This window comes from Tiliqua scincoides, chromosome 9 (assembly GCF_035046505.1).
Source record: "Tiliqua scincoides isolate rTilSci1 chromosome 9, rTilSci1.hap2, whole genome shotgun sequence".
Classification (NCBI taxonomy): domain Eukaryota; kingdom Metazoa; phylum Chordata; class Lepidosauria; order Squamata; family Scincidae; genus Tiliqua; species Tiliqua scincoides.
Genome location: NC_089829.1, coordinates 1,568,790 through 1,595,712, shown reverse-complemented (window position 1 = coordinate 1,595,712; position 26,923 = coordinate 1,568,790). Strand labels below are relative to the sequence as shown.

The 26,923-nt window shown below is 45.2% G+C and overlaps 1 protein-coding gene across 1 annotated transcript; it reads left to right on the top strand.

The window, feature by feature from the left end:
• Positions 1–255: 255 nt before the first annotated feature.
• Positions 256–26,460, top strand: LOC136660218 (protein-arginine deiminase type-3-like). The gene is made up of 16 exons (XM_066637319.1): positions 256–350; positions 9,278–9,458; positions 11,738–11,810; positions 12,402–12,463; positions 13,523–13,640; positions 15,450–15,575; positions 15,842–16,020; positions 16,402–16,505; positions 17,083–17,206; positions 18,666–18,773; positions 19,522–19,673; positions 20,862–21,006; positions 21,648–21,741; positions 21,832–21,905; positions 24,939–25,064; positions 26,227–26,460. Exons 1-16 carry the CDS (start codon positions 256–258, stop codon positions 26,458–26,460), a joined length of 1,995 nt encoding a protein of 664 aa, XP_066493416.1.
• The last annotated feature ends 463 nt before the right edge of the window (positions 26,461–26,923 follow it).

Below are 26,923 nucleotides of genomic sequence, written 5' to 3'. Positions count from 1 at the left end.
CAGGTGTCTGGAGCTGGGCTGAGCTTTGGGGAGTGTTGCACCTCCTTCCTCCCACCCCAACCTATAAAACCCAGGATGTGCTGGAAGACAAGCAGTCTATGTGTCCAGGTATTCACAAGAGACAGAAAGAGCACAGCAAGGAGGAGGAGGAGGAGAGCTTCTATGTCATTTGAACCAGTAATGCTGGTTGGGCCATAAAACAAGGCAATCCAGGCTCAAACACAGGCCTCAATTTTGTCCATATTCTCTGTGACAATGACAGCCAAGCAAAGAGTCATCCGGGTGTCCACTGAGCAGCCCAACTACGTGGTCTGCGTCCTGGGAACAGAAATCTCAATAGATGTGAATGGGTAAGTGATGGCCTTTCAGAGGGACCTGGTGCTGGGTGAGGTGCAGAGGAGGGTCGACCCAAGACCGCCTGACAGCTGAGGGTGCTTGCCAGGTGCTGCCCCCTTTATCTGATGAAGTGCCAGCCTCTGCTCCATCTATTCCCCAGTGTTCTAGCTCAGCAGTCTCTTCCCCCTCTGCACTTCCTCTCCCTTTCTGTCCCCCTCTTCTTTTTCCAATCGAAAGAGTGGAAGGAGTAGAAAGAGAGCAGTGGAGGTGAGTAGATAGGCGGAGATGGGTGCTCTCCACCAATCTACTGCCTGAGATAACTGCTCAAATGGCCTCTCAGATGGGCTGGTTCTGGTCAAAACCATGAGTGATGCATTGGGCTGTTCTGGGATTACATCACTGTTCAACCATGAACAAACTAGTAGGCCCTCATGAAGGTGCTTTTGGGGACAGAGCCATAGCTCAGTGAATAGTGCACATGCTTGCATGCAGAAGGCCCCTGGTTCAATTTCCAGCAACATCTGTCGGGGTGAGTGTGTAGAAGAAGTCCTCTTTGCCTGAACCTCTGGAGAGTCACTGCCATCCATGAAGGGAATGTTGGTCTATAGACCAAGGGTCTGACTCTGGTTAAGGCAGCTTTCTTTGTTCCACCTCCCTTGGTCTCTGCCCATCCTCCCATCCATCCAAATCTATCGCTGATCTATCTTACTGGACTGTGGTATGGATTACTGAAATCATGTACATGGGGCACTTGGGAAAAAGGACCATATTCATGTTTCTCTCACTGCATTTTATTTCAGCTGCATTTAGAGTGGTGGTCTTATTTTGGGACCAAATGTTGGGCTACAGACTTCTAAATAAATAAATATTATGTATTATAATGAGTAAATATTATTCTGATTACATAGTATTGGATTCCAATTCTGACAGGGCATCAGGAAAAAATTCCTGACGGTTGGGGCAGTTTGACAGTGGGACAGATTGCCGAGGGGGGGGTGGACTCTTCCTCACTGGAGATCTTCAAGCAGAGGCTCCACAAGCACCTGCTGGAAATGATCTAGGAGGATTTCCTGCTGCAAGCAGGGGTTGGACTAGATGACCTATTAGGTCTCCTTCCAACTCTATGATTCTATTACTGTACTGGTATTTATTTATTTGAAAAATGTTTCTGGCCTGCCTTTGGACCACATGGCCCCCTGAGATGGTTGACAACTTGTCATTTAGAAGAGTATCTGCATAAGAAGATCAAGGTGATAAGAAATATTTTGAGTTTGACAGGAAGCCAGCAAAAAGCAAAAGTGGGATGGATGGCAAATGCTTGATGACGGGGCTGTCGCTGAGTCACAGAGCGCCTGCTTTCCGGAGCGCTGTGCTCTCCACGCATGTGCAGCTTCTTGCCTTACCTCTGAAGGAGGGGTGCTGAGCATAAAACCTCTGCTGGAGATGGGAGGTTCATCCAGTGGAATGCAATGCAAAAAACAGAATTGAAATAGCTCCTTTCGTTCAAAAGTTATGGCCAAAAAACTGGAAAGAAAAAATGAATGGATCCCTATGGAAAGTGAAAGTGAGTCCTATCGTGTGTTTACTGGTGAGTAGGCGTGCTTGCCATAGTCCGTCGGAAAGGGCAGGCTGAGAGGAATCCAACAACACCAGAATGGTCCCAATCCAATGAATGCAGCCCCCCCAAAACACCTGAGAGGTAGGTCCCATCCCTCCCAGCTGTGAGTTTATTGAGCCCGAAATGAAACCACGTGGCTGTTTACTCGCGAGTAGGGAAAGGGCAGGCCAAGAGGACTCCAAAGACATCAGAATGGCCTGATCCAATGAATGCAGCCCCCAAAAGTTCCATATAATGGGAAGAAAAAGGAAAAAAAATTCTTCAGTGGTTCATCATGGAAGAGACCCAGTTATCTTTTTGCATATCCTGACGTAGACCAGCAAGGAAAGATTCAGCTGATTCTGGGATTCTGAACTGTTTTATGCCTTCTTCGGTTTCAATGCAAAAAGTTGCAGGGTATTTTGTGAAGTATTTTATCTTGAGGTCTCTCGCCATGAGATGGGCTTTCCTGAATTTGTGTCTTTGCGGGGCGACTTCTGGCAGCAGATCAGGGAAAACCATAATACGACTTTGTTGACATTCCAGGGTGCCCGTTTGCCTTGCAACATATAGAATATGGTCGCGCATAGATGCTCACAGAAATTGCACAATCCAATCCTGAGCTGCCCAGAGCTCCCGGACCCGGCGGCTCCACGGAGGGCTACTGCCGGACCTGCGACTCCCGCGCTACTGTGGAAGGTTCCTTGGGAGAAGGGGACGTTCGTTCCCTTCCTCTGAGTAAGGGAAGCAGCCCCGCAATGGGGTTACTTACTTTAGCCAGATCCGCCTCTCTCCCACCCCCGACACACCTCCCCCACACCCCCAGCCAAACCTCCCCCTCCCCGGCTCCCCTATGTCCCCAGCCACACCCCTGCCTCCCGTTCTGCAGCCCGCCGATCCAGGAGACCACGGACCTGCGGAACCTGGACGAGCGCCAGCACCTGAGCCTAGCTCAGGCGGGAACATGGTGGTAAGCCCCGCAAATGTGACTTATGGCACATTTGTGACTGAGGTCCATGGTGCGGGGCCATGCCACGGACCTCAATATTGGGCTCTGAGTTGCCATAACCTTGGTTGCCCGATGTGGAATTGAATGGACTCTCTCTATGAAGAGCTCAAGATCATCTGGTATTTTCAACAATAGACGAAGGAATTTCTCCATTGAGACTATGGCCTCCCCAGGCCCTCCGGCAGAAATCTGAGAGTCTGTAATGCCCAGTGCACAAATATTGCCTGTCCTAGCATTAGTTTCCAGCAGGGATACATGGGTGTTTATAAGAGAGTGAGAAGCATGCATAGCCATTCCTGGTGATTAACATGATCCTCTAAATCATTAGTTTCCATTGTATTTACCTTAGTCTGAAGAGCAAAAAGATTGTCTCACACCTCCTGAACAGCTCCAGTGAGTTTTTTCAGCTCTTGCATTTGCAAATTAAGCTGATTCTGTATCTGATCTTGATAGTTCCGAGTTTGCTCCTGGGAGTTTTCCATAAGTTCCAAAAGTTTATCTAACTTGTTGACATCCTCAGCCGGTGCTGTTGCTGAAAGTGAAACTGCAGAAGGAGCAGCAGACGTCTGTCTGGTAGTGGGGGGAGAAGAAGCTGGAGGCAAGCTTATCTTTTTTCAAAGGCATTTTTGAGGGCAACCTTGGCAGGAAAGTCAGGAAAATGAGTAAGAAATGAACCAAATTAAAAGGCACTTAGCGAGATAGTGAGACCAAACAAGAAGTCCTCTTCAGTACATATTAGCAATTCAAACAGGAGATACATACTAAGTGCACTGGTCAGTCCGCCATCACACTAGAAGCCCATTTATTTATTTATTTATTTATTTATTTATTTATTTATTTATATTCCACCTTTTTATCCCTACAAAGGGAACTCAAGGTGACTTACAAATAAAATAATACTAAAAACGTTGATAGATTATTTATACAATTATATTATAATTAAATATATAAAATATTTAGAAACATTAAAACAATAAAATTCAGGGCATGCAAAGACTTGAAGTGTGCTGTGAATGGCACACGCCCTTGGGAACAAGGTGCTATTAACTGTCCCTAGTGACACCAGCCTATGTGATTAATGGTTGGGTGTTGAACTACACCATGGAGGAAGGGTGCTTTTCCTCCCCTATGGTGGGGCAGGTTGATAGCTTTGTACGGGTACACACCTGCTGTTGTGGGGAGGGAACCAGTGGGACCTCTCTCTTGTTGTTGGTGCACAAGGAAGAAACTGTGGTTTTTTAGAGGTATGTGGGTCAGGCAGTGGCCATGCAGGAAGCTGACTTTACAACCATATTTTCAACAATCTGACATTCTGTGGAAACAGATTTGATGTATCTCAGTGCACTTTGAGCTTTCTGCTCACAATTCTTTTTCCCCAAATTGCACACATTTTGGGAACAGTTTCCCAGTGGCTTCTCTGCTCACCATGAACAGGTGCTAAAACTCTTAGCATTAGAAATATTGCTATAGTTTTTGTTTCCTTAAGGATGGATTCTACTGTGGAAACCATTGCAAAGCTCTCTAGGGCCTGCCAGTCCAACCCCTGCTTCCACCAGCCAAACACAATGTGCAAGAGACAGGCAGAAAAGTGAAAAGCGTACTTAGTTTTTATTAATCCGAATGCTGATCACTTCCAAGGAACTCAGATACTTCCTAAGCAGGAAGAAAAAAACCCATTCCAACTCATTGCCTGCATTGTCCAACCCATCCATGAGGCCAACTGCCTCAGGCAATGGATTGATGGGGTGCCCCAACCACTTTATTTTGTGGGTGCTCCCATCTCCACCGCTCATTCTCCCTCTCCTGTTTGCTGTGTTGGAAAATGAAGAATGGAATGAAACAGAAGAGGAACAATGGAGGAGAGGCAAGAGTGGCAGGCTAGAGTGTCTCTGGCACCCGCCTCCATCTCTGACACTCTAGCCTCCTGTCCTCTTCACTTCCACTCCATTCTCTTCTTCATTTTTTAATCTTGGGGTTGGCAGGAGGAATGGCAGCACTGGGTAAGAGAGGACTGGCTTTTTGAATGTGAGGGGGCAGTGTTTGGCCTGCCACTTCAGGCACTGGCCTAGACCTGATTGGACCAAACAATAAAGCTCATTTGACGACTTGTAAACTCTCCATCCTTCTCCAAGACTTTCCCCATCAATTCCTTTCTTCTTATATGATAATCTTTTCAAGTCAGTGAATAAGTTATTTAGGCATATGGTCTAAAGAAGGTAACACAGTCCTCCCTTCCTTCTGTCTTGAGAAACAACCCTACTACTTTCTTTATTGGCACGGGAACAGAGCAAGGTCATTTAACCCAGATGTACAAGTCTCCCCCCCACAGGTTGTCTTAGCAGGGCGGTTCTGTTCCTGCTGAAGGATATGTTCAGGCAAAGTTATGGTAATGTTCATGGGTAAAATAAATTAATCCTGTTTATCTGGATGGATTATGAGAGTTTGGCAAACAGAGAAGTGGCATTTTTAATAATAATAATAATTTTAGACTATGAAGAACATGTCACAGAGTTTAAAGGCGGCACTTTCAATGTTAGGCTCTGGTGGATAAATTCCAAGAGGGGTCTGTAGCTTTGAACTTGCGCAGGAAGTAAAATGGTTGTTGTTTTTCGGTCCAGCACTTGTTTAAGAGAATTCTTATGGAACAATGTAAAGAGAGCTCTGCAGGATCAGACTAAGGGCCATCTAGTCCAGCATTCTGTCTTCAGCAGGGGTCAAGCAGATGCCTCTGGGGAACCCATAAATGGGACATGAAAGCAAGAGCCCTCCCCTAATATTGCTCCCCAGAAAACCAGTCTCCAGGGGTCAAGTGCCCCTGAACATGGAAATTCTATGTATTTTCTGTCATGGCAGTTAGCCATTGGTAGACCTCTCACCTGCCATGAACTTGCATTAATTCCCCTTTAATAAGAAAATTGAAAGAGCCCTGCTGAATCTGACAATGATCAGCTAGCCCAGCATCCTGACCCCCCTGGCCAACCAGATGCCTCCAGGAAGGTTCCCAAGAGGGCATGAAGACAGAAGTCCTCCCTGCTGTTGCTCCCCCAGCAGTTGGTCCTCAGAGGTAGACTTCCCCTGGATGTGGAGTTAACAATTACATGTTAACACTTTTTTAGATTTCAAGTTATTTTTAAAATGTTCACATGTTGTCTATAACACATATTGTGTTCTGTATGATTAATTTAATAACAAATAATATTGTTATGAGTTAACACATATAGATTCTGTGCTTGTTTTGAATGTGCATGGAATTACAGGTTTGAGTCTCCTTATATGTGAGGGTTCCATTCCCAGAACTCATGTGGCTGGCAAAAATCACATTAAAGCAAATCCATTTTAGAAACAATGTCCCTTTGCTGGGTGATTTAAAAACAGCCTTGCTGACCTTTCTGACGTATTAGGCAAACAATCCATCAATCAGACTCTCTCTAGGCGCTAAGAAAAGTTTCGAGCCAGCGACTCCTCCCTTCACACAGAATGCAAAGTGATTATCTTTCTTTCACATGCTCAGAGGGAGGGGGGTCACTTGCCTTGGAGTGAAGCTATTCTAAGTGCCTGGAGAGAGAATGATTGATGGATTGTCAGTTGGCTGCCCTCTCTTGCATAAACAAGGTTATTGTTAAACGACTGTTTCCTTTTAATTTAAAGGGATAAAACTGCAGGTGAAAAATTCATGGATTATACCTGTACATTCCTTTGTACATTGGCCTCTTCCCTTTTTTAAGTGTATTTGAGTGTGTCTGTGTCATTTGTTATATACTTGTAGTGTGTCCCAGTTTGCATGGGTTGATTTAGTAGTGAATCCTCTTCTCCCCTGCCTCCCCGTATATAAATTTATGAAAAGCATTTTAATGTTTTCCACCAAAGAAACCTGTGACACTTTAAAGACTGACTGATTTGTGGTGGCAGAAGAAGTGTTCTTGAGCCAGAGTCTACTTTGTCAAGTGTGTGAGTATATTTTAGCTGGCAGATAAAGAAAGGTGAAGAGATTTGAGTGCAGAGGGAGGAGAATGTGGATCCAGAGACCATGAGCTGCAAGGGGTGCGGCAGGCCTGTGACATGACTGTCCCTTTGCATTGCCCCTAGCCCTGTTGACAGCTCAGCTTTCTCTGTACCTATCAGTATGTCTGCCAACTGGCAATGACATAAAGCATATCTGACACAGTGGGCTGTAGTGTACTACATGTATGGCAGCTTAAAAGGCAATAAGCTGGTTAGTCATTATGATGCCACAAAAGTCTTTGTTGTTTTTGGTGCAGCCAATTACTCCTTGTCCATCTATCAGGTGAAAAGGGGTGTATTTGAAATGTGTGTGTCATTTTTAAAAGCCATGAGTTGGCTTTTAAAAATGAAGTTTAGAACTTTTATGAAGTTCTGCTTGTGGAATAGTATTTGTCCTGAAGCATCCGGGGTCAAGATCCTGTACTTCTTGTGCTGCAGCGTTGAGATTTGTCTTGAGTTTGCTGGAAAAATTGTCCGTTGCAAAACAAACTCTTCACCACACTTAGGAAGCATCCTTGTACTCTTGGTCCATCCACCCCAGTATTGTCTTCACTGACTGGCAGTAGCTCCCCAAGGGCTTGAGTCTCAGGGGTCTTCCCCAGCCCTACTTGGAGATGCCTTCAGGGGTGGAGCTTGGGGTGACCTTCACCGAACACAGGTGCTTTATCACCTAGCTTGGTTTCATTCACGTAACCATAAAGATTCATCTTATGAAGCAGGCCCTCATCTACAGCAGTTTTTTGCAATCAGTTTGTTAGCTTGTTTCTGAGATTATTTGGGAAAGGAGAGACCAGGTTTTGAACTGGTCAAGCATCCATGCTCATCAGAGGTCAAGTTCCCTGAAGCCCACCCCTCCAAGTACTGTTCAGCCACTGATGCTTCCTCTCCGTTTGCGAAAGGGAGGGTTGGGGAACACCTGCCTGCTGCAGGTGCCACCCATTGCCACCAACTGCCAGTAAGTGGGAATGCGGATACAGAGTGCCATCCTTTGAGGGGTTTGGTTAAAAAGTGACTGCTGCTCAATATTGGTTGGATCTCACAATTTATATTTAGTGGGGCATTTTATGCTACAAGTTCTAATGTTTATCAAGGGCTGCCTTATCATTGCCTCATGTTCCAAACCCTTGGAACATGACAGTGTGATGGGGAATCAGTTATCAGAATACAGACTGCTGCTCCACAACTACAGAGAACACTATTAAAAATAAATGTTCTGATTTGGACCTGTAAATGAGCGAGGGTTTTTTCTTCTTCTTTCCACTGCACCTCCATACATGACCAGCTCCAAGAACCATGGTTAATGGTTGTACTATTAAGATCATAAATCCGGCAGAGCCCACTGCAAGAGAAGAAGCTATTAATGGGTTTATGTCGAGATTTGTTGTCCCTCTCACTCCCCTTTTAAATCCTATCTGCTGACTGATTAATATCTCTCTTTGCCAGCCACTGCAAGGCATTGACAGAGATAGGCAAAGAGATCGGGCAGGGGGCAGAGGGAAGAGAAGGATCAATTTCACAAACCTGCTACAGGTCTTTTTACAGGTATACACACTGGTCTCTTCATTTTTTCTTTCTTTGTGCAAGATGGTTGCACGAGGTATCCCCCTCCAAGGACAGATATGCAGTCTCCCTGACCTACACAGAAACTCCCTGACCGACACAGAAATTCCTAAATGTGTTAGGTTCCTGGACAGTATGAAATGTTACATGTGACAAAAGCAAAAGTATCATTGCCCCCTCCCCAGAAACTGACATTTAGCAGTAGACTATCTCTGAACATGGAGTTTCCACATAGTTGTTATGACTAATAGCAATTAATAGATCTTGCCTCTTCCAGGAATTTGTCTAATCTCTACTTAAAACCATCAGGTTGGTGGCTGTCACCACAATCCTTGGCACTGATACCACAAGTCAATGATTACTTGTTGTCTGAAGGACTTCCTTGTGTCTGTCCTGACCCACCAGCTTCACTGGACGGTCTTGAGATCCAGTATTAGGATAGGGAGGAAAATTTCTTTCTGTCCCCTTTCTCCACAGCAGATGTATCTGATTTTCCCTAGGCTGTGTGGAGCCGGATTCTGGGAGTGTCACCCTCTGCTTATGGGCTTCCCTTTGGGTCTTGGTTGATTACAGCTGGAAACCAGAGGTTGGGCTTGATGCATTTGTAGTTTGCTCCAGCGGGGCTTGTTCTCATAAACAGCAGTAAAAGTTGGGCAAAATATCCAGTTTTGCCAATGTACTGAAATCTCTATGGTAAGGCCAGAAAAATATGTCCTGTATCTAGTTTTGCAGCAAGACCTGATAACACCGTACACTTCCTCCAATGGCTCCAGGTACATTCCAAAGGGTGCCACATCATTTGACGTCCGTGGAACCTCTGGTGTCAGAGTCTACGTAACCTACAACCCAAAGCTCATCACAAAACCTGATGGTACCACTAGGTGGCCACTCAACTCTGATGTGGAGGTCATGGTGGTCATGAATAGCCCCAGCAGTGCCCTCAACGATAACAAGGTAAGTGGGCAATAGCGGGATGCCTTGTAGAGACATTATTCCTGAAGCACGCAGTTAGTTACTTTGAAGTCAGAAGCATTGTGTGTTGGAACTCCCATTCTTCCTATCTATTTGTAATTTCAGGCTGTCTGCCAGAACGACAGCAGCTTCTTCTGTCTATGAATTAAAAGAGAGGCTGGAGTACAGGAAAGTGTGATTATCTCAGGTGATTTGAGCACCACACTGAGGATGATAAAGTGTGGTTTGAAAGACAAATAATATAACAAAGACTAGAGGAGCTCTGTGTGTTTAGACAGGAGTGAAATGAAGCAGCCTCAGGGGTGTTTGCAGCCTGAAATCTTATAAGATCTACCCCTTGCCTAGGGATGGTGATGATGGTGACCATGGGCACATTCCTAACCCCTTATGTCAGTGCTTTCCAGTGCTCTGAGGTAAAGAAACAAACATTTCCTTACTTTGAGGAGGCCTCCGTGAGTGACACTGAACTGCAGGATGCAATACATGTCCCATTGGCACCCAGAGGCGTAGCTAGGTCATTTGACACCCTGGGGCCCATAAATTTTTGTCACCCTATATGACTTAATTAATTATTAATTATATTGTTTAATTAATTAATTTACTTTTTATACCACTCTTCCTCTAAGCAGCTCAGGGTGGTGTACATGATTCCTCCCTTTATTTTGTCCTCACAACAACCCTGTGAGGTAGGTGAGACAGAGATAGTAATAGTCATGGTATGGAATGAATAACAATAATGGCCAGAAAATAAATGCAGTGAATATTTCCTCACAAGCAATGGATGAAATTCTGCATCAAATGGTAGATAACATGATGGTATTATTCCCAAAAGCCGTGATTTCCAGAACTGTGGTCACTAGGGTGTCACCCCCCCCCCCAAGAATGCCTAATTGACCTGTTTTGAGTAAAGGCTGTGGTTCTCAAACTTTTAACACTGGGACCCACTTTTTAGAATGACAATCTGTCCAGGACCCACCGGAAATGATGTCATGGCTGGAAGTGACATCATCAAGCCAAGTGAAATAATTATAAATAATTAAATTAAAGAAAAACAGATAACTAAGGGGAAGCCAGCCCTGCTTCACCAAGTGAATTTTCTCTGTAGCCTGCCTGCAATAACACCCCCCACAAAAAATCAGTGAGATTTTCAGCCCTCACCAGTGCCCACCTTACCAGTTCAAGCCTCTGATTTATTCTTTGGGGGGGGGGGGTTGCTGCCTGCAATAACACCCCCACCCACAAATAAATCAGTGAGATTTCAGTCCTCCCCAGTGCCCACCTTACCAGCTCAAGCCTCTGGTTTATCCTTTTTTTTTGGGGGGGGGGCTGCCTTCTGGAGCATTTGTTGAGCTCCACTTTCATTAGATGGGGACCATGCAGCTAGTCTTGCATTCCCTTTTGCATGACTTGACCAGGAGCCAAGGCACATTTGCTTACTTGCGAGTAAACTCCCGAGACCGTGTGGCTTACTTTAGCTTTCCATAGGGCTCAATACATTTGTCTGCTTGGAGGGAGGGACTTCCTTCTTGGGTGTTTTTTTGGGGCTGCTTTCATTGGATAGGAACCATTCTGATGTCATTGGATTTCTCACAGCCTGCCCTTTCCGACGAACTATGGCAAATTCATGTACTCTTGAGTAAACGTGCGATATGGCTCAGTTTCATTTTCCATAGGGTCCAATGCATCTTTTGGTTTCTGGTTTTTTTGCCATAACATTTGATGGAAAGGAGATATTTCACTCTGGTTTTTTGCATTGCATTCCGCTGGAAATTCCGCATCCAACGGTATATAGCATGATGGGGTTACTCCTAACCTTCGCAATGTTAGTGATGTTGGCGCATTTGTGGTGTTACACCCCCCCAAGATTGGTACCTGGGGTGGACCACCCCCCTGCCCCTTGCTAGCTATGCCACTGTTGACACCGCTGTGCCAGTGCTGAAAAGCACTGACATAAGGGGTTAGAATTGCAGCCTGTGTGTATTAGAGCTCAAGTGCATGTCGTTCCTGACTCGTTACCTTTAGTTCAGCTACCAGGCCCTATTCTTGCCTCTGGCTGGCAACAAGGAAGCTGCATAGTGACTTCAGGTTTGGAAGGGCCTCTGTTGCTGATCCCTGTTTGTCTCTCTCCATACTCTGGCTCTGTTAGTTTCCCATGCATATTATGGGCTACTGTGAGCCTTGTGTAATTTAAACTTCATGTGTCTCCACATCTTAGTTATTTGGTTTTAGCTGCAGCAGGGAGTGACTATATTCTCCTATAGGTTAGAATTTCGTATTATGGAGCCACAGGGGAAATGGTCATCGCCAAAGCTTGGCTGTACATCACTTGTATTGGTAAGTAATGATGTGCCACCATTGACTTTCATTCATCTCTTTGCACTCAGCAACTTGTTCCTTCAGGGTCTCATCCTTCTGTTTCATGAAGAGCTGGTGCTACATTTCTCACAGTGTTTCTTAGTGTAAATGAAATCCTTGGTTTTGATATTTTAAGACCCTTGCAACATCCTCATCTAGCTTTGTGTGGGATTTTGCTACATTTGCTCCACAATGCCCACTGCAGTGCATACTAAACAAACAACAAAAAAACTTAAGGAACAACACTTAGATAACCTCTTGGAAGAAGTTCTGTTAGGAAAAGCCAAAAAGAACAGTCCTTTCTCATATATTAGGTATCTGTGACTGGACTGCAGTCTCAATGAGCTCCCACTCCTTTCACTGAAAAATGACTGACTATGCTCATAATTTTGTTTTGCATGGAGGTTTGCTGTCCTGTCTGTTGTTTCCCATGTCAAACTGTGTTGTTAGAGAGGACTTCATTCTGAGTTCTAGAACCTCTCAAGCACATGTCCAAGCAACAGCTGTTTAGGTACAGGGCCAAAGATGCAGTGAAGAGACACTAATTTTTTTAATTTTGGCATGTCTTAGCCATCTCTCTGGATGCTGACACCAGGCGAACTGGAATGGTGGCAACCAATGCAACCAAGAAGGTAATGGATAAAAGTTTATTCCTATGCAAAAGATGGGAGGGAGGGGAGCTGAGACAAGTTATGGGTATCTGAGCTGTGGGATAAATCTGAAGACTCCATGCATCTAGCTGCAGGTTTATGCTTGGTTGCTTGCACAGCAGATGTAGCCAGAAAACTGAATTAAAGTGAAGATTAAAGTGTCCAAACCAAGTGTAAAGAAGACTGGACAGTCTTCTGTAAGATGAAGCTTGCAAAACCTTTTCCAAGAGATGCTGAGGGCCAGTGAAAAAGACTGAAAACTTTAATGTGATCAACCAGCCTTGCAAGTGTTCTGACACATGTCCGCATTTTGGAGGAACAGGGCAAAAGTCTTTGGGGAAACAGGGTTGGACCGAGATATGGAGGGTCACCATCTGGACATGTGTGTTCCTCTCCACATTCGCAAGAACAAATTCATCACATACATAATAGATGCAAATCATGTTGAATTTTAAATGGGAAAAAAATCGAGATGTGTGAGTATGATTTTAAATTTTAAATTTAAGAATTTTAAATGGGGAAAAAATCGAGATGTGTGAGTATGATTTTAAATTTTAAATTTAAGAATTTTAAATGGGGAAAAAATCCCATTTAATCCCATTCAATTTTAAGAATTTTAAATAGGAAAAAAGTCCAGGTGTGTGGGAAACATTGGTGTCCCGCTTGGAGGCAGGCTGTGCAGCATGGCCTCTCCCAGTTTGAAGACACACTTGCCCAACAGACTGAGGCAAAAAGACAAAGAAGGAAGGCCCGTAGTTAGGGAGACACACCAGGGACAGACTACATTTGCTCCCAGTGTGGAAGGGATTGTCACTCCCGAATTGGCCTTTTTAGCCACACTAGATGCTGTTCCAGAACCACTTTTCATAGCGTGATACCATAGTCTTCTGAGACTGAAGGATGCCAATGGAACGGAAGTGTGAGTATGTCCTTGCCCAAGCTAGGCCTAAAAGTGGAGGCCGAGACTCCCTGTCATCAAGTGGTTATTTGAAGGTGGAACTCCTGCTGACTGGCTCTTTTCTTCCTTGGCTTCCTCAACAGACAAAATGGACATGGGGCCCGCAGGGAGAAGGAGCTGTTTTGCTAGTGAACTGCGACAGGGATGGCCCAAGCTCTGGAAACATGGACAATGCTTATCCAACCGTTCAATCCCATGCAGGTATCAGTGGAATCCAACAGGGAAACTGCTGGGAACAATTTATACAGTAAGCATGGCTTAGAGCCCAATCCTATGCCAGTCTACTCAGAAGTAAGTTCCATTATCGTCAATGGAGATTACTCCCAGGGAAGTGTGGATAGGATTGGGCTGTTAGTTGCCTCAGAAACCATTCAGGAGTCAATGAAACATCCTTCAGGAGGGGGTTGGTTGACTTGGCCGGTTGACTTGGCGGTTTTCAACCACTGTGACGCGGCACACTGGTGTGCAGTGCGGCTGCCTCAGGTGTGCCGTGGGTCCAAGGAGTCAGGAGGTGGCAGCAGCAGCAGCAGCAGCGTGTGGGGGAGAAGTGGTGGCTTGGAGCCTAGCGCGGCAGCAGGAGAGAAAGGGTCAGCCGTGCTGGGGCTTGAACACTCCTGCTGTTGCTGGTGCCTGCCCCGAGTGCTGATTGGGCAGCCGGCCAGGCAGCTAGAGAAGCCTGGAAGAGCTCCACGCGGGGGAACGTGGAGGGAGTGAGGTGCGAGCAGCGAGAAGAAGAAGGGAGTGAGAGTGAGAGCAAGCCTGAAGGTGGAAGCAGGTAGGAGCCAGAAGCAGTTGGCTGGAAAGGATTGGAGAGACCCTTTTCCTTGTCTGTAATGCCCCAAAGTGACCCTGCCTGCCTTGCCTCCCCTGGCAAGGCTTTGGGAAGAAGGGCACTGGGCCACAATCCTATCCACACTTACCTAAAAGTAAGCCCCATTGACTATAATGGGGCTTACTTCTGAGTAGACGTACAGAGGCTTGGTCACACTCTTTCTTGAATAAATGAGCAGGCAAATGATGTTTTTCTTCCCCCCCCCACCTGCTCCCCTCCTGCACACACATCCCCCATCATAACTGCTGTTAACCCCTCTCTTTCTGCCCTTCCCCTCCCCTCCCTCTTCACCACCTTCCAAAGTTCAGAAAGTGCCTCCCATTCCCTTTCTCTCTCTCTCCCTCTCATCCCCCACCCCAGTGAATCCTGCACTTGTTTCAGCCACATCTCCTCACTGTCCCTCACAGCACATTTCTATTTCTCCAGTGTGCTCAGTCTCATCTCTCTTTGCCACTCCCTGGCATATCAGAGCACATCAATTGATAAACAGTTTGAACCAGACCTGCTTCAAAACCTTTCCAGAAACCACACACACCTCCCTCTCCAAGCTTCTGGGGAATTTCTTTCATTGTCATGTAATGATCTAAGGCTGCCATCCTAACCACACTTTCCTGAGAGTAAGCCCCATTGAACAAAATAGGACTTACTTCTGAGTAGACCTGGTTAGGCTTGTGCCCTTAGTTATATTAATTAAATTAATTGTAACTTAATAATGTAATTAAAAAGTAGTAGTGTGCCTTGACAACTTAGTGCCTTGTCAGTGTGCCGTGAACTGAAGATTGAAAATGGCTGCTCATAAGAACATAAGAACAGCCCCACTGGATCAGGCCATAGGCCCATCTAGTCCAGCTTCCTGTATCTCACAGCAGCCCACCAAATGCCCCAGGGAGCACACCAGATAACAAGAGACCTCATCCTGGTGCCTTGCCTTGCATATGGCATTCTGACATAACCCATTTCTAAAATCAGGAGGTTGTACATACACATCATGGCTTGTACCCCGTAATGGATTTGGGATTTGGGGTACAAGCCAAATGGATAATGCTCTAAAGAGTAGCTTAAGATACCACACTTACGGTAGCTTGGAGGAGCCTTTTCAACTGGTGGTTGAGCAGCTGGAAACTCAGAACCTTGAGTCAGATCTTGGAATCCCTGTTTTTGTCTCTTCTCTTGTCAAGACCTGCAAGATATGTCCCTCATGATCCTCACCATCCAGGGCCCTGTTGGAATCTTTGACAATCACAAACTCCTGCTTCACGTCTCTATGTTTGATGCAGCCAAAGTGAGAGTTTTTCAGGCCAATGGTGAGTAATCGGTGCTGTGATCTCTGCCCTCTGGTATGGTGAAATGTGTTCGATGGGCATCAGTTATCTATATTACTGCAAAGCCTTTTCATATAAAGAGTCTGCAAGGGATGAGGGTGCCACAGGCTGAAGCCACAGTCCACATTTTCAAGGAATGTTATAGATCTAATGAACAATTCAGATGGCAGAGATTCCAATCCTCCTCCCCATCTCCTTCTGCCAGAAAATACCATTGATGCAATGTCCTGCACTCTCTTTTGCTGCAGGTAATGAATCTCCCTCCAGCTATGAGCATGTGCTGGGGTCGGACAAGCTCTCCTATGCAGTGAAATGCACAGATGGAAAAGCTAAGCACTCTTTCTTTGTTGAGGGACTGGCCTTCCCTGATGCTGACTTTGCAGGCCTGATCTCCCTGCATGCCACACTGCTGGAGCACTCTGCTCAGGTACAGTTCCAAAGAGCCTGTTGGGGGAAAGCTGGAGAAGATTTTTGGCTGCTCCTGAGGAGCTCTCCATGTGACAGAGGGGCAGGTTAACTATGGTCAGTGCATAGCTCAGAGATAAAGCACCTGCTTTCCTGCAGAAGGTCCCAGGATCTAGTAAAGCAGGCTAGTAAAGATCTCTTCCTCCCCACCCCCAGAACTTTGGAGAGCAGCTGCCAGTCAAAGTAGGGAGCGAACTGGGCTAAAGGGACTAATAGGCTCAGTATGAGGAAGCTTCATATTTACAGACCTCTTTCTTCCTGCTTTTCTCAAGTTTGGGTCATTGGCACAGAATCCAGATTTAATTATTCACTTTTCTCTCTTTCTTTTGCTTGCTTTCCACAGAGTTCACCAGCCACTCCAGTTTTTACTGACACTGTGGTTTTCCGGGTAGCTCCCTGGTTGATGACTCCCAACACACAAAAGCCTTTAGAGATATTTGTCTGCAGGTAAATTAAAAAAAAAAATGAGGTTAGAATTTTTGAGAGTGAGCTGGAGCCATTTTGGGTGCTAAAGCCAGGGTTTTCAGCTGTTACTGGGTATTGCTTCCCAGGGTAGTGGTCTTCAACTGGTGTAAATACCAAGGCTTCATGCAAAGGAGCTGCTTCTGCGGGCTGGAATCTTGGCTGTTGGCTGGAATCTGTTGGAGTCCATCCAGAGTGAAGAGCCCAGAACCTTAGACTACCAGGTACCAGAAGAGGCGGTCCACCCACACATTCCTCCTTTGTGGGGATTTGAACTATAAGCCTCTTTAGATGCCAACCTTGACTGAAAGCAGAGTATAATACATGAACAAAGAAATTCTGCCATCACTCCCTCTGAAGTTCCCTCTGGAAATTCATGTGGTCAGAGATCATTGACAGCAGTAAACACATCCCAGAAAGTGTGTGTGTGTGTGTGGGGGGGGGGGTTAAACTGCTAAGTGAATTTGAAATATGGTAGGCTGAATTGGCAGTTGAGGGCTGGATGCCTTCAAAGTGTCTCACTTTTCTGCATCATTTGGCTTGCTTTTTCCTTTTTCCCTAGTATTGAGAAAGGCCGCAACAACAACCAGAAGTTCTTGGAGGCTGTGAAAGTCCTTGCGAAGAAAGCAAACTGCGAATTGAGGATTTGCCCTGAGGTGGACAACCGGGGTGACCGCTGGATCCAGGTATTCTTCTTGTATTGATAGTGGGGGGAGGATGGGAAGAAACAAGATGGGAAGAAGTTGCATCATTAAAAAATTCTTTGTACCAAAATGTGTACACTGATGGGAGGCTCAGCTGGTGTACACACAGGAGAGAACCTGCTCTAATCAACCTCCTTCCCCCAGGTTTAGAACACCCACAGGAGATCTGGAACACTTTCAACTTTTGATGAGGTTTTAAAAACCTACACATTTCACTGTGGAGATGTGGTTAATGGGTTACTTCTATCTATGTGCTTTCTTTATTCTCCTGTTGTTTTTCTTGTCTGATGCATAGGTTATCCTACATTAATTTCTTTTAAAAGAAGTTTTGTTCTCTTTTGTTATAATTTGTTTTACTATGTTTTCAACCATTGTAAACCAACTCTGGGTTATGCAAAAAGTGGAATGTACATTTAAGATTTAAATTGGTTCTTACCCATCCTAAATCCAGGGATGGGAACTTGAGTCGCAAAAATCAGCATTTTTGCTGATTTGTGGAGACTCAAGTCAGGTGTTCCAATGACTTGGGAATTGACTTGAGTCTGAGGTCACTGACTCGGCACTCAGTCCCCTTGCATGCAGAGTCAAGTTTGTCCATGTCTGGGTGTGCTTGCTTACTTTTCCATGGCATGAAAGACCTTGTGGGGCCGCACGGAGGTTACAGCCAGGGGGCAGGGAAGGATGTGTTTGCTTTTGCATCCAAACAGGAGAAGGGGAGGCAGGAGCAGGCTCTTTTGCCTGTCTCTGATAGGAAGGAACAGATGATCATTGGATGAAGAATGCGTGGTCTGATTTGTTTCTTTGGATGAGGGAGGGCAGGAGGAGGAGCCCAAAGTGGTTCTTGCCTTGGAACTAGCTGGAGAAGCTCAGGGGGAAAAGAGGTGTGGAAGTGGGGGGGGGGGTTCATAGTGATCATGTTTTCTGGCCGCATGGCTGCTGTGCACTCCATTGTTACTTGGGAGGAGGTAGTCCCATTGAATGATGGTGCAAATAGGACTACTTTTGAGTAGAACTGCAAAGCATTGGGTTGTCCTGTTAAGCCTCCCAGCTGCTGCCCATGATCCCTCCTCCCACTTGCCGCTTCTGTCCCACTCCCACACAAGACCATCCCACCCTCTCCTGCCTTGTTTGCAAATAGGATGGGACAGCAGGGGAGTGGTTAAAGAGAACTCCAACACACGCACACACCGCAACAACAGCTGTTTTTCCCCATGGGATTGCAACTTGCTTTTTAAAGGGAAAGACTTGTGCCTGGAGTCTTTTTGAGTTGTGAAAACACTCCAGGCAACTTGGAACCCCTGTTATGACTTGTTTTTGAGTCGAGTCACGGGGGCAGTGACTAGTGACTCGAGTCAAACCACCCCTGACTTGCCCATCCCTGCCTAAATCTAAGGCAGATCAGAATGAGTACTCTCCTCATCACACATTTTTCCATCTGCAGGATGAGATGGAGTTTGGTTATGTAGAAGCCCCTACCAAGTCCTTTCCTGTTGTCTTTGACTCCCCCCGGAACAGAGGCCTCAAGGAGTTCCCCTTTAAGAAGATTTTGGTAAGCTGAGGCTGACATGGGTGTTTCTGTCAGATTTTCTCCACATGGGCTCACAGAATCCCCTGAGCTTCCTCCAATGAACTCATGGTGCTATGGCTCACCTGCTTTTCTTCTCACAATTACCCTGTGAGGTGGAGTAGGCTAGGACAGGGAATGCGTGGGCTGGGGTCGCTCAGTGAGCCTCAAAACAAAGCAGGCTCCAAGCCCAACCCTCTCCTTCCTGACACCATCCAAAGGGCTTCAAAAGCAGGTCATAAAAGCACTCCAAGGAGATAAAGGAGTGGCATTTTCTACCTTTGGAATCAAAGGCAACTCCTACACACAGATAAAAGGTAAAAGGACCTTGTTGGCAACCTTCAGTCTCGGAAGACTATGGTATCGCGCTCTGGATGGTGGTTCTGGCACAGCGTCTAGTGTGGCTGAAAAGGCCGATTCGGGAGTGAGAATCCCTTCCACACTGGGAGCAAGTGTAGTGTGTCCCTGGTCTGTCTCCCTGGCTATGGGCCTTCCTTCTTTGCCTCTTTGCCGCAGACTGTTGGCCAAGTGTCTCTTCAAACTGGGAAAGGCCATGCTGCACAGCCTGCCTCCAAGCGGGCCGCTCAGAGGCCAGGGTTTCCCACCTGTTGAGGTCCACTCCTAAGGCCTTCAGATCCCTCTTGCAGATGTCCTTGTATCGCAGTTTTCTGTGAAATTGTTTTTCTGTCTTAATATTGATACTTCATTTTGTACTGTCATATTTCCTCCTGAGGGCCCCGATTTTGGGTATGTGACCCGAGAGCCCAAGAATGGACGCGTCTCTAGCCTGGACTCATTTGGGAACTTGGACGTCAGCCCTCCTGTGACGGTCAGAGGGAAGGAATATCCTCTGGGGAGGATTCTCATTGGGAGCAGCTTCCCTGGGTGAGCGATGGATCACCTGATTTCTTACAACCCAAAATAATTGGTCCTTGACAAATGCAGGGAGACTGTGGGCAGTCTTTTTACCAATACTTTGTGAGGGCCACCAGCTGTTTTGGATGAAAACTGCTTGGAGGAGTGAGTCCCAGGGCCAACCTATGAGATTGGCTGAGGCTGTTGTCTCAAGCAATGGGTTTTCGGGGGGGGGGTGCACCTGCTATCTATCCTATTTCTCCTCCTTTCCCCAGCAGCCATGACTTCCCCAGTTTGCCATGACTCCGCCTTCCTGCTCCCTGAATTTGAAAAGGAAAAGGGGAACGGAACAAAAGAAGCTATGTGGGAAAGAAGAGAACAGTGGGCTACAGTTTCTCTGGGACTCTAGCCTACTCCTCTTCTCTCCTCCACTTTTCCTCTTCCACTCTGTTTCAAATCTGGGGAGGGGAAGGAGGAGGAGCAGTGATGAAACTGTGCTGTCAGGTAAGCCTGCTGGCCCTGTAAGTCTTGGACCAGCTCCGGTGATTCTGGCCTGTGAGTTATTGGTTTTCACCTCTCTGCTGAATTATTATAATCAGATCAGACCATTTTCCTAAGCATGCTAGTACAGTATATAAGGATCTGACTTTAGTTGGGAGGCACCTTTCTTTAAGCACTGGAACATTTTGGGATGGTTATTATCTCCTTGGAGATTTCTCAGAAAGGATAACATTATAGTGTTTGTTTTTTCACTCAATCAGGCGGTCCAGCCTTGTGGTTGTTCAAGGAGGTGGGTGCTAGGAGTGGGGTGTTACGGCATGAACAAGAAGTCTCTTGTTACACTGTGCTGTTTCAATAATTATGCCTCTGTATACCCAGGGAGAGTGGTTTCCAGAACAAAGGCAGGCAGAGATCCAGCAAAAGCAAGCTCATTGGAGAAAGAATATTCAGGCTTCCCACCTCTCACAGTGGCAAACATGCATGCTTATTTTTAATGTCATATTGACAGTTATAAAACTGGTGGGGGGCATATGCGTGTTGGGAAGCTGGCTCTAGCTTTTGCTTATCACTGTCCAGATTATGTTATGTCCTCTTCATACATACATCCATGCCTCTGCACTGATGAAATTGTAAGTCTGTGAGAAATGGCAACATGTGTGTGATGTGTTCCTATTCCAACTTGTACCCCCCCTCTCTCCATCCTACCTCAACTTATAGGTCTGGAAACAGGAAGATGACCAGGATTGTACGAGACTTCCTCTATGCCCAGAAAGTCCAGCCACCTGTGGAGCTTTATTCAGACTGGCTCACTGTGGGGCATGTGGATGAGTTCCTGAGCTTCGTTCCGGCTCCTGATAGGAAGGTACACTGATCTACTGGGAAAAATATGTTATTGACCCTTCTTGCCTCCCAGTAGTGGTTCTTGTTTCATTATTTCTAGACCAACTGGAGAGGCTTTTATCAATCCACCCAGTTAGCTTTTGGCCTGCCCAGATTCCTTATTGTCAACAACACTTAGGTTCCTCACCCACTTCCTATCTTCCAGTGAACTATTTCTCATAGCCTCTCACTTCTCTGAAAAAACACCTCACTGGTTGTTCACATTCAATGACTAATGTTTTCATGGTTGCTATAAGGGGGTGCTTACAGTGCAAACAAGAAGTTTCCTGATATTATTAATTATTATTAACAGTATTTATATACCGCTTTTCAACTCAAAGTTCACAAAGCGGTTTACAGAGAAAAATCAAATAACTAAATTATGCCTTGCAGTCACAATGTTTGTGAACATTCAGTGACATCACAGCAAGTTGGACTATATTGGGGGAAACTGGGACAGAGACAAGTGGTGTGGGAAACTACTGTAAAATTACGCCTGACCCATCACGCACGGTTTTATCACGCAACCGTTATCACACAACCACACGCAACCGTTATCACGCAAGGTTTTATAAAGTTAATCAAATTCTTCCCAGCTCACCTGCTTCATCTGTCTCCATGCAGGGGTTCCGATTGCTCTTAGCCAGCCCTCATGCCTGTTTGAAACTGTTCAAAGAGAAGCAAAAAGATGGTTATGGAGGCGCTGCCCTTTTTGAAGGTGAACTCAGAATTCTTGCACCCTTCCAAGTTGTTCACCCACTGAGGTCAGCCATCTTATTTGTCAAACTTATTTCTTGTGTAGGACTAGGGAGAGTGGGAAGAATTACTCTTGATGAGATCCTCTCAGATGAATATTTGCACAGCGATAGCAAACATGTGCAGGTAAGATATCTATCATACGTACTTCCTTCCCTCTAAGCATTTCGTAACTGGCTATTATGTTGTCCTCTCTCATTGCACTAAAAAATAAAAAAAATGTAATTAGTAAAAGCAACTGGGCCACATGACAACCACTACAATTTTTGAATGTACCTGTTTTTCTATACTGAATGCACTTTTGCTATAGTATGCAGCTGGGGGAAGGAGTGGCTTGTAGAATGGCCCTCTCCTGAGGACCCCAAACTCCTTTCTGCATTTTCAGTTTTCATTTTTTTTAAAAGAGCAAGTTTTTTGTCCTTTTTGCAAAGACTAAAGGTGGTTGCGACAGTGGTCTTCTACCAGGTGCTCTGTAAGAATTAAACAGACTCTTATGTTCCAGTTTTCTGACCGAGGAGTGTGCAAAGGCTGTGATGGAAGATGGTCCACTTGGCTTTTAACTTTATTGTGATTAAAGTCTGTTTTGTTAAAATTTCTGTATGAAACAGTGCTAATTTAAACATCGTGGCAGTTAGAGGTTTTGCTGGTCAGCACTGACTTACAATGGCCCTCCAGTATGTGCCCTTCACCCACCCACCCCCATCACAATCTGCTGCTTGTGGAATGGGCATAAGTCCATAGGATAGGAAGCTGCCTTCATGCAGGGTTTGTCTGTCTCAGTATTGTGGACACTGACTGGTAACCTCAGGGTTTCAGAGAGAAGAATCTTTCTCTGTCCTACCTGGAGATGCTGCCGGGGATTGAATCTGGGACCTTCTGCAAGCAGAGCTCGGGCTCTTCCACTGAGCTATAGCCTCTCCCTCTTCTGGCCTATGATGTGGCCTATGATGTGGGGGGTTATATCCAGAAGGAAGAATGTTTTTAAAAGATGCAGAAATGCTAAAAGGAAAGAAAAGTAGTCATGTGTGGACATATTAGCAGAATTAAATGGATAAAGCACAGTGAAAGAACTCAGGTTTGTTGCACAAAACCAAAGAGCTTGTATTCCCTGAGCAAACAAAACAACACAAATAGGGAAGAAAATGTTGTTCTGCATCGCACACCTCTCACTTGACCCTTCTCAGAACTGAACCAGAGAGTTTAAAGAATACAGAAGAACCTATACTGAACCCAGATTTGGGGAATTAAAGGCACAATCCTAAGCAACTTTCCAGCAGTGAGGTAAGGGCAAGGCAGCTTACCCTTGCAAGGGGTACAAACATTCCCTTGCATTGAGGAGGCCACCGTGACTGCCACCCTACTGCAGGATGCAACACATGCCCCAATGACACAGCTATGTCTGTGCTGGAAAGCTGGTTAGGATTTGGGCTTTACTCTTATAAGTTTGAATTTTTATTTGTTTTTAGAAAGGGGAAACATATTGGAACTGCTTTCCTTTGTATTGTATTGGCAACCTTCAGTCTCGAAAGACTATGGTATCACGCTCTGAAAGGTGGTTCTGGCACAGCGTCTAGTGTGGCTGAAAAGGCCAATCCGGGAGTGACAATCCCTTCCACACCGGGAGCAAGTGCAGTCTGTCCCTGGTCTGTCCCTGGCTATGGGCCTTCCTTCTTTGCCTCTTTGCCTCAGTCTGTTGGCCAAGTGTCTCTTCAAACTGGGAAAGGCCATGCTGCACAGCCTGCCTCCAAGCGGGCCGCTCAGAGGCCAGGGTTTCCCACTTGTTGAGGTCCTTAGACCAGCGATTTTCAGCCTTTTTCATCTCACGGCACACTGACAAAGTGCTAAAATTGTCGAGCATACCTTTGATTATTTTAACACTTGACAAGGCACACCACACTGCTGGCAGGGGGCTTACATCCCCTAATGGCTGTGACCCACCCCAAACTCCCATGGCACACCTGCAGACCGTTTGCGGCCCACCAGTGCACAGTGGCACACTGGTTGAAAATCACTGCCTTAGACTAAAGCTCAGTGGCACCATGCCACCAGCTGTAGGCACCTTAATTCCAATTTTAAGTAGGCCATAATCGTGTGGAGCTTAACACTATGGCTGACTAACATCTATAGTGTCCTTGTTCCACAAGCTGGTAGTGAACAATTGCTTAGTATGACATGGGTTAAATGCACTCCCTTATAGTACATAGTTTAAAGCACAACTGCCTTTTAAAGAAAAGCCCCACGCCTCTTTTGCAATCTTGTGGAAGCTGTCATGAGGTAAAAGAAGCTTAGTGAATGTCATGGCTGACAGAGTTCAAATATAGCCAAGGGTGGGTATTAACATGGGTCGAGCCTTGCTATTCTGAGGTAGAACTGCCTTGCAGAGGAAAAAATATGCATTTTCTCTTTGGCTGGTGGAAATTCGACTTCCAGAGTGGTTGGGCCTCATGGAAGCTTGCTAAAACTGAGCAAATCCTGAGGTAAAATCTGAGGCATTGTCATGTTTTCACCCTCAAGACAAATTGAGCTTGAATGTGGACAGAGTAGATGTTAACAAAGCCAAGTGTGGCTTGCTTTCCTGAGGTAAAAATGATAATTTTTATCATTTAAAATTTGGACTTGTGAGGTAAAACAAAACCATGTGAAAAGTTGCATTTCCTTAAAAAAAAAAAAAAAAAGAGTCTGAAACGGTCATGTTGAGTTTTAGTAATGATTGAGAGCCCAATCCTGTGTGTGTGTTCTCAAAAGCAAGACCCACCATGTTTATTTCAAGTAAGTATACTTAGAACACAATTCTATGCTGGGCTACAAAGAGATAAGTCCTATTGTATCAGTGGGGCTTACTCTCAAGAAATTGTGCATAGAAATTCTGCCTTAGAATGTTTTGTTTGAGAATAAGTTACTCTGAGATGAAAACATAATGCAAGATAAAAACTCTTGCTCGCTAATTTGAGATTAAAAAAATATCCTGAGGTAATGTGGTAAAAACCTCATGAGAAACTGAAGTCAGATATGGCTACGTGTGAATGCGGCTAACTGCACATGGCAGTCTCGAACGTAAAAACTGTTGCGTGAGCCTGAGGTAAATAACCAAAGACCAGCAAAGCACTCATAGTTTGAGGGAAACCATTTTGCCCTGGCCATTTTTCTCTTTATTTCTAGAGCTGCATTGATTGGAACCGGAATATCCTTAAGCGGGAACTGGGGCTGAGTGAACAGGACATCATTGACATCCCACAACTCTTCACTCTAGAAGATTCCACAGCGACTGCTTTGTTTCCAGACATGGTGAGGCAACAGTGTGCCATCAATTTTAAAACAGTTCTTGCAGACATTAAACACAATTCAGGTTTTCTCTCAGATTCATTTCACAAGAACAATCCTGCTCAAGGTAGCTGCTTTTTCCTTCTTTGTCCTGTGGCAATTCTCAGCTCATGGGGAACAGGTCATCTTTTAGCCATACAATTTACCCATGTCATCTTACCCACTTTCTGTGCACAAACACAGCACAAAAGAAGAGGATATATCGCTCCCCAGGCACTTTAGATAAATGAAACCTCCATGTTCAGAAGCCGTCTACCTCAGATCAATTGGCTACTGGTAACAAACAGAGGATGGTTATCATCCTCATATCCTGCTTGTGACTGCAGCCACATCAGCTGCAATCACACTTACTAGGGGGCATGCCCTATTTAACTCAATGGAACTTACTTCTGAGTAAGGAAGCACAGAACTGTACTATGTGTGCTTTTCATTTGAAGATACACATAGTATTTTAAAGGTACCCTCAGATTGTCTCAGGGCAGTTCTACACTATACCTTTATATTGGTTTTATTTTGAGTGCCATGATTTCACACAAAGAGTCTTGAGAATTGTACTTTTGCAAGTACTGTGTAGTGTGAATTGTACACTAAATTATGGTGTTTAAATTATCAAAAAACACATGCATGCATAAAAAAATACCACAAAATAATCATGGATATCTTGATGTGGATTCCTGAGGTGGAAACTATACACAGGTAATTCAGTGGGGCCCATAAATTATCCACCCGCCGTGTGGTGAGTGAATCATTTTGAGCAAGCATCACTCAGGCTCTCTTTCAGGGAACCTTGTGGTGAGTGAATAGCTATTAAAACTATGTAGTATAGAGCCAGTCTCATTATCCCTATTCACACATTACATTCAACTCTGTGCACAACCTGTATGATAGCTGATGATCATTAATGTGCATTTGCAGTTATGTCTAGAGTAGCACATTTTCAAACAGTTGAAGTCACCTACTTGACTTTCAAAATGAATACAGGTGCATTCATTTATACAAAAATGTGTACGTGATACAGCCCCCTTTACAACATAATGTGTGAATAGCCTAGGAGTCCAAGATTCCAATCCTTTTCTTAGCAGTTGATGTTGGGGTTGGCTGAAACTGACTCTTTTGCTTCTCATAGGTGAACATGCTCGTGTTGGGAAAACACCTGGGTATCCCAAAGCCCTTTGGCCCTGTCATTCATGGCCAGTGTTGTCTGGAAAAGGAAGTCCGTTGTCTGTTGGAGCCGCTAGGCCTGACATGCACTTTCATTGATGACTTTTTCTCCTACCACGTGTTGTCCGGAGAAGTCCACTGCGCCACCAATGTCTGCCGGGAACCCTTCTCCTTCCATTGGTGGAACATGACCCCTTGAAGCAGGATGTGTATTTTCTGAAACCCTAAGTTAATTTTCTCAGCATTTTGTCTGAAAAGTGAGAGATAAGATGTCTTGTCTAGAAGATTTTGTAGAGAGAATGAACATGTACCAAAGACATTTTATTTGTTTGAAGATCAAAGTCATACTTCTATGAATTCTTAATTGGGAGTAAATCTGATATGAGTCGGTGGAACTTACTTCTGAGGAAACATTATGGTTATCACAGGGCAATTCTATGCATATCTACTTGGAAGTAAGTCCACTAGTGTTCAGTGAGGCTTACTACTAGGACTGTGTGTATAGGATTGCAGCCTCAGACACATTTCTTTCCCACTTTTCCTTCCAATGAACTCAGGACAGCTTACAAAGTGCTCCCCCCCCGCTGCATTTTGTCCTCACAACCACCCTGTGAGGTAGACCCAGTCAAGAGGTGCATAGGATCAGATTGTCCTTGAGGAAG

Coding starts and splice junctions, on each gene's coding strand:
- LOC136660218 (XM_066637319.1), top strand. CDS start 256: ATGACAGCCAAGCAAAGAGTCATCCGGGTGTCCACTGAGCAGCCCAAC. Junction 16,506..17,082: donor TTAGAGATATTTGTCTGCAG/GTAAATTAAAAA, acceptor CTTTTTCCCTAG/TATTGAGAAAGGCCGCAACA. Junction 21,906..24,938: donor GCGATAGCAAACATGTGCAG/GTAAGATATCTA, acceptor CTTTATTTCTAG/AGCTGCATTGATTGGAACCG.